The sequence below is a fragment of the Triticum dicoccoides genome, chromosome 2B (assembly GCF_002162155.2).
Source record: "Triticum dicoccoides isolate Atlit2015 ecotype Zavitan chromosome 2B, WEW_v2.0, whole genome shotgun sequence".
NCBI classification, from domain to species: Eukaryota; Viridiplantae; Streptophyta; class Magnoliopsida; order Poales; family Poaceae; genus Triticum; species Triticum dicoccoides.
The window spans coordinates 36,735,017-36,742,340 of NC_041383.1; the positions used below are offsets into that span (position 1 = coordinate 36,735,017).

At 45.0% G+C, this 7,324-nt stretch overlaps 1 protein-coding gene across 1 annotated transcript; it reads left to right on the forward strand.

Annotated features, from left to right (window-relative positions):
• The first annotated feature begins 5,365 nt into the window (after positions 1–5,365).
• LOC119366985 (berberine bridge enzyme-like 8) lies at positions 5,366–7,103 on the forward strand. The gene has a single exon (XM_037632635.1). The coding sequence runs from the start codon at positions 5,393–5,395 to the stop codon at positions 6,974–6,976; it is 1,584 nt and encodes a 527-aa protein (XP_037488532.1). The 5' UTR covers positions 5,366–5,392; the 3' UTR covers positions 6,977–7,103.
• Positions 7,104–7,324: the final 221 nt, after the last annotated feature.

The following is a 7,324-nucleotide window of genomic DNA, read 5'->3' on the forward strand; positions in this document are numbered from 1 at the left end:
ACTAGTTTATTTTATAAAAGAAAACTACAAAAAAATGGAATTGAGTTTGTCTCATACGCTTCATCTTTTTAATATCTTTCGTGAGAACGATGGAAAGGAAAATTGTGCTCAAGTGCTAGAAGAAGAAATTTATAAAATGTTTGTCACTAAATCTTTGAATGGTGAGCATGATTGCAACGTTGTTAGTATGAATTATTTGAATACCCATGATGCTAATGATATGCAAAGCCACAAGCTTGGGGATGCTATGTTTGATGAAGATGATATGTTTTGTCCCCCAAGTTTTGATGAGAATATTTATTATGATGAAAGCATGCCTCCTATTTATGATGATTATATTGATGAAAGTGGGTTTTGAAGAGTGTAAACTTTAGGTAGTATTGATCCCACTATTTTGGAGGATGAATCTTATTGTGATGAATATGAAAGTGGATTTGGAAGAGTGTCAACTTTATTTAGTGATGATTCCACTATTTCGGAAGAGGTTCCAATTGATTATGAGAATAAAGTTGCTATCTATGATGATTATTGTGATGACATGTATGCTATAAAGAATAATAACCATGAAACTTATCATCATGATTTTAGTTTTCAATTGGATTATGCCTCACATGATAGTTATTTTGTTGAGTTTACTCCCACCATTCCGAATGAGAAGAATTTTGCTTATGTGGAGAGTAGTAAATTTTCTATTCTTGTAGATCATGAAAAGAATGCTTTAGGTGTTGGTTATATTGTTGAATTAATTCATGATGCTACTGAAAATTATTATGCTTGTAGGAATTGCAATAATATCAAGTTTCCTCTCTATGTGCTTAAAATCTTGAAGGTGTGCTTGTTTTGCCTTCCTATGCTAGTTGATTATTGTTCCCATAAGTTGTTTTCTCACAAAATCCCTATGCATAGGAAGTGGGTTAGACTTAAATGTTCTAGTCATATTCTTCATGATGCTCCCTTTATGTTTCCATTCTTATCTTTTATGTGAGCATCATTGAAATCATCATGCCTAGCTAAAAGGCATTAAAGAAAAGTGTTTGTTGGGATATAACCCAATATTTACCCTTGATGTTTTTGTGTGTACACATGATTATGCTACTGTAGTAATCATATTTTATAGCTTTTGTTTCAATAAAGTGCCAAGTTGAGCCTTTGGGAAGACTTGGGTGAAAGTCAATGTGATCTTGCGGTAAAAAACAGAAACTTTAGCGCTCACGAGATTAGCTGCCATATTTTACTGGAGAGTGCTTGTAGGTTGATTCTTTTTCCATATGATTAATAGAAAAATTCCTCAGGTGTTTATTTCATAATTTTTGGGGTTCCAGAAGTATACGTTTCATACAGATTACTATAGACTGTTCTGTTTTTGACAGATTCTGTTTTCATTGTGTTGTTTGCTTATTTTGATGAATCTATGGCTAGTATGTAAGGGTATGAACCATAGAGAAGTTATAATACAGTATATATTACACCAATATGAATTTAGAATGAGTTCATTACAGTACCTAAGTGGTGATTTATTTTCTTATACTAACGGAGCTTACGAGTTTTGTGTTGAGTTTTGTGTGGTTGAAGTTTCAAGTTTTGGGTAAGGATTCGATGAACTATGGAATAAGGAGTGGAAGGAGCCTAAGATTGGGGATTCCCAAGGCACCCCAAGGTAATATTCAAGGACAACCAAGCAACTAAGCTTGGGGATGCCCCGGAAGGCATCCCCTCTTTCGTCTTTGTTCATCGGTAACTTTACTTGGAGCTGGGGCATCCCCTCTTTCGTCTTTGTTCATCGGTAACTTTACTTGGAGCTATATTTTTATTCACCACATGATATGTGTTTTGCTTGGAGCGTCATTTTTTTTGTTAGTATTTGCTTTCTGTTATGTAGAATAACGTTTTGCATCTTTATTTTTAATAAAAAATGTCAAGGATAGCCTTTACCTTGCTTGTTTTGCTAGTATACATGTTGCTGTTTGAAAACAGAAAGTTTAGCGCTGTTGCAAACATTCCCTAGAAAAGTCAGGGAATGGTATAATGTTGAAACTTTTTGCATATTGAGCTCTGATAAATTCATTACAGTGGGAATTTTATTTCATAATTTTTGGAGTTAGGGAAGTATGATGAATCTTGCATTCTTTACAGACTATACTGTTTTGGAAGATTGCTGTTATGTTTGCATTGTTTGCATATGCTTGCTTGTTTAATGATTCTATTTGAAGATAGGAGTATTAAATATGCAGAGACATTTAGTATGCAATGTTGAATAATAATCTTAGTGATTTATTACATTAGAAAATGATAAGGTTTTGCATTGGTTTATACAACCTATCTCACGAGTTCTTGTTGAGTTTGTTGTGGATGAAGCTTTTGATAAAAAGAAGAGAAACTGTGATATGAAAGGAATTAAGGAGACACAAAAGTTCAAGCTTGGGGATGCCCAAGGCACCCCAAGATAATATTTCAAGAAGTCTCAAGCATCTAAGCTTGGGGATGACCCGGTAGGCATCCCACCTTTCTTCTTCAACAACTATCAGTTAGTATCGGTTGAGCCTAAGTTTTTTGCTTCTTCACATGAGTCGTGGTATCCTTGCAATGTCATTTTATTTTGCTTTGCTTGCTGTTTGAATAAAATACGAAGATCTTAAATTCCTAAATGAGAGAGAGTCTTCACATAGTTGCATAATTATTTAGCTACTCATTGATCTTCATTTATATCTTTTTGGAGTAGTTTTCATTTACTCGTGTGCTTCACTTATATCCTATGAGTAACTGGTTGAATGAGTTGAATGTCATAAATCTGAAATTATATATGTTTCATTTGCTTATCCCATGGGGAGTAATGACTTCACATCTAAGAAGTAGAGGTAGTAAGTTTATTGATGGTTAGCAAGCATTGTATTGGTCATTTGAACAATTCATGAAATCATCGACAGTGGCTATTAAGTGAGTGGTGGGTGGGTAACGAATTTCTTCGTCGTCCGCTTCCCACTCGAGCCGAACACAGTTCGGCCAAGAGTCTCCTGATAAAGAGAAAGACCTTAGTGAATTTAGCATGTCACCCAAGGGTGAGTGTTGAAACATATCTGCGGAGGTAAACTCCATGTTCAGTGCCCAACGGATTCGACAGGCACGGACGTACGCGGTCCGGAACCCGAGATCGGAGACAAGTCCGGGGGTCTGGTGACACAGATTTCTTTAGAGGTGGAGTCTGTGTTCGGCTCCATCACCGATGAGTGTGCGGCCTCCGTGGCGGGGTCCATCCACCCATCCTCGGATGGTGCAATCTGCTCCAGATTAAAGCCGGGGCAGCTGCAGGTGCGATAGTCCAAAGACCGTCCGAGGGCAGATCTAAGTCATGCCCGTCGTGGTTGTTCGGCGCTCCTGACGTAGGCCCGAATTCGTCGAAGATCAAGTCCCCGCGGATGTGGCCGTGTAGTTCAAGTTTCCGAACCTGACCTGATGGCCAGGGGCGTAGCTGTCGATCTGCTCCAGATGGCCAAGCGAGTTGGCCTGCAGTGCGAAGCCGCCGTATACGATGATCTGTCCGGGGAGAAGAGTCTCACCCTGGATCGCATCGTTGCTGGTGATTGAAGGAGCCATCAAGCCTTGAAACGACGACATAGTGGAACTCTCAATGAAAGCACCAATGTCGGTGTCAAAACCGACGGATCTTGGGTAGGGGGTCCCGAACTGTGCGTCTAAGGCTAATGGTAATAGGACGCTGGGGACACGATGTTTACCCAGGTTCGGGCCCTCTCGATGGAGGTAATACCCTACTTCCTGCTTTATTGATCTTGATGATATGAGTATTACAAGAGTTGATCTACCATGAGATCGTAGAGGCTAACCCTAGAAGCTAGCCTACGATTATGATTGTTCTTGTCCTACGAACTAAACCCTCCGGTTTATATAGACACGGAGGGGGCTAGGGTTACATAGAGTCGGTTACATAGAAGGAGATCTATACATCCGAATCGCCAAGCCTGTCTTCCATGCAAACGAGAGTCCCATCCGGACACGAAGTCTTCAATCTTGTATCTTGATAGTCCAACAGTCCGGCCAATGTGTATAGTCCGGCTGTTCGAATACCCCCTAATCCAGGACTCCCTCAAGGGCTATTACCGGATGATGTTTCCCGGGGCCCGAAGCTGTCTAAATCCTTGTCTTGTGTGTTGATCCGTCACGCGTTTCTCATCCCGACCAACCCCTCTCAAGCTACCACATAGATGCTTGGACTCACGACTAAGTCCGCACACTAGGACATCTGCCGTGACAAATCCACGACACTCGCCATGCCTGTCACAACCATCTTCCTTTTGGCCTCTCTTTTTTCGTCCCGATTCTCATACCGACTTGTGGGGGAATCATAGTCCCCATCGCCCTTTCCTCATCAGGACAATGCTCTAATAATGATGACCATCACAATTTTATTTACTTACAACTCGATAAAACTGAAAATATGACTCTATATGAATGCCTCTAGCAGTGGCTGAGCTACAAGTAATATGTCAGCTATATGATAATGCAAAGCAATATGTAAATGAAGGTGTATGAAATAAAAATGGAACGGTGCAAGTTGCATGACAATATATTTCAGAATGGCTATGAAAATGCCATATAGGTAGGTATGGTGGATGTTTTGGGGAAGGTATAAGGAAGCTTATGTGTGATAGAGCATATCATCTCACGGGGTTTGAATGCACCGACGAAATTTGCACCAACTCTCGAGGTAGGAAAGGGCAATGCATGGTACCGAAGAGGCTAGCAAATTGCACATACTTGGGCAACGTCTAATGGCGGAGACTTTGTCTGGTGATGGCACAGTCGGCAGCGTTGTTGATAGGGCCCTTCGGTGACAGCGCTATGGGTTGGTGATAACGGCCGAGCTACGTTGGCGGTTATGTGGATAGGCAAAAATGAGGGGAGAAATAGGACGGGTCAGGCTAGGTCAGGGTTCTCATAAGATTTGAAATAGGCCCTGGCGGATAGGCCGACATGTCAGACGTGTCCGGGCGACCCCATACCGCCCACATATATATGGGCTGGGAATGGGTGCCAGGCAGCCCAAAACTAATTGAATGAATCCAAAGAGATAATTTAAACTCATTAAAATTCTTCTTAAAAAATTATACTCATTAAAAGCCTTCCTTTCTAACACTGCCCCCTTTAACTTTCTACCATAGTTAGAGCCATGTCGATAAATATTTATCTTTGACCAATTAATATTTCACTTTTAATCGAACGAAGTAGTAATTAAATTGGAGAGGCCTTATCTTTGGGTCACATTAATTTCCTACTTTGATATGGGGAGAGACTTCCAGGCTATATAACAAGGTGAATTAGCACAGAAGCACCGTGTCAGTGTCAGTATCAGTGTAGGAAGAGCGGCAGATCCACCGAAATGGCAAGCATAGCGCTCGTGCTCACAGTTTGCTTCTTGGGCTTTTACGTGCCCGCCCCTTCCCTGGCGTCGTCCTCCAACAACAACGACTTCCTCCGGTGCCTCTCCACTAGCATCCCCGGCCAGCTCGTGCTGACGCCGAGCTCGCCGTCGTTCACGCCGCTCCTCGTGTCATCCATCAGGAACGCCAGGTTGGTGGCGCCGGCGACGGCGAATCCTCCGCTCTGCATCGTGACGCCCACAAACGCGTCGCACGTTCAGGCCGCTGTGCGCTGCGGGCGCCGCCACAGCGTGCGCGTCCGCGTGCGCAGCGGCGGGCACGACAATGAGGGCCTCTCTTACCGATCGGCCATCCCCAACGGCGAGGCGTTCGCGGTGATCGACCTCGCCAAGCTCCACGCCGTCCACGTCAACCCGCATGAGGCCACCGCGTGGGTCGAGACCGGGGCGACGACCGGAGAGCTCTACTACCGCATCGCCACGGCGGCGCCAGGGCTGGGCTTCCCGGCTAGCGTGTGCCCGACCGTGGGCGTGGGGGGCATCATCAGCGGCGGCGGCATAGGCCTCATGATGCGCAAGTATGGACTCTCCGCCGACAACGTCCTCGACGCTAGTATGGTGGATGCCAACGGGAACCTACTGCCGAACAAGAAGGCCATGGGGGACGACCTCTTCTGGGCAATCCGCGGCGGCGGCGGCGGGAACTTCGGCATCGTGCTGGCATGGAAGCTGAGGCTCGTACCGGTCCCACCAAAGGTGACCTTCCTCAAAATCGCCAAGACCATGGACCAGGGCGCGGTCGACGCGGTGACCAAATGGCAAACGCTCGCGCCGGCGCTCCCTGACGACCTCAGCGTACGGGTCGTTATCCAAAAGAGTCAGGCCAACTTCCAGTCCCTGTACCTCGGCAACTGCAGCACGGTGGTGGCGACGATGCGCAGCCGGTTCCCGGAGCTCGGGGTGACGAGCGCCGACTGCAAGGAGATGAGCTGGCTGCAGTATACGGCGTACATATACTTCGGCGACGCTATCAACAGCAAGCCGCTGGAGGCGCTCCTCCTCAACCGGTCGACGACCCTAGGCCCCTTTGTTAAGAACAAGTCCGACTACGTCAAGAAAGCCCTCACCAAGGAGACCTGGAAGAAGATCTTCCTTTGGCCCAACGGCGCGGGGTCGGGGCAGCTCATCCTCGAGCCGCACGGCGGAATAATGGGCCGCATTTCCGCCAACAAGATCCCGTTCCCGCACCGGAGCAGCGTGCTCTACAACATCCAGTACGTGGAGCTGTGGAAGGGCAAAGAGGCCGGGGGCGACATTACACCGAACTGGATCGGGAGCCTTTACGAGTTCATGACGCCGTACGTGAGCAAGAACCCGAGGGGCGCGTACGTGAACTACCGGGACCTTGACATGGGCGTGAACAAGGTGGTCGGTGGGGTCATGTGTTACGAAACTGCCAAGGTGTGGGGCGAGAGGTATTTTGGCCCCGCAAACTTCAAGAGGCTCGCCAAGATCAAGCGCAAGGTGGACGCCAGCGACTACTTCCGGAACGAGCAGAGCGTGCCGCCGCTTCCCTTGAAGTAGTGGTCAAGCTGTGCAAATCAATCTTGTTTGTCCGTATTGTAACTGCTAATAATAGTTCTGATGAGCTAATAAGGCCATTAACATTTGTCAACATAATTATGATAAAGTGCTCAGTTTTTTTCTCTCATATAAGTTTTCCATTTTTCTTATCTCAGCTGCAAGTGAATTGTGTGAAATTTATGTGATATTTTAAGACTGCACCACTATTAAGAGGTTACTACTATGAGGTAAAATAATTTTCAGGGAATTTTGATCAGTCAGTGAAATTTATAAGATAGTATTTTTTTAAGGCACATTAGAGCCCTCTTTGAATGATGTGCAATTTTTTGCTCATTCTGTATTAAAGGT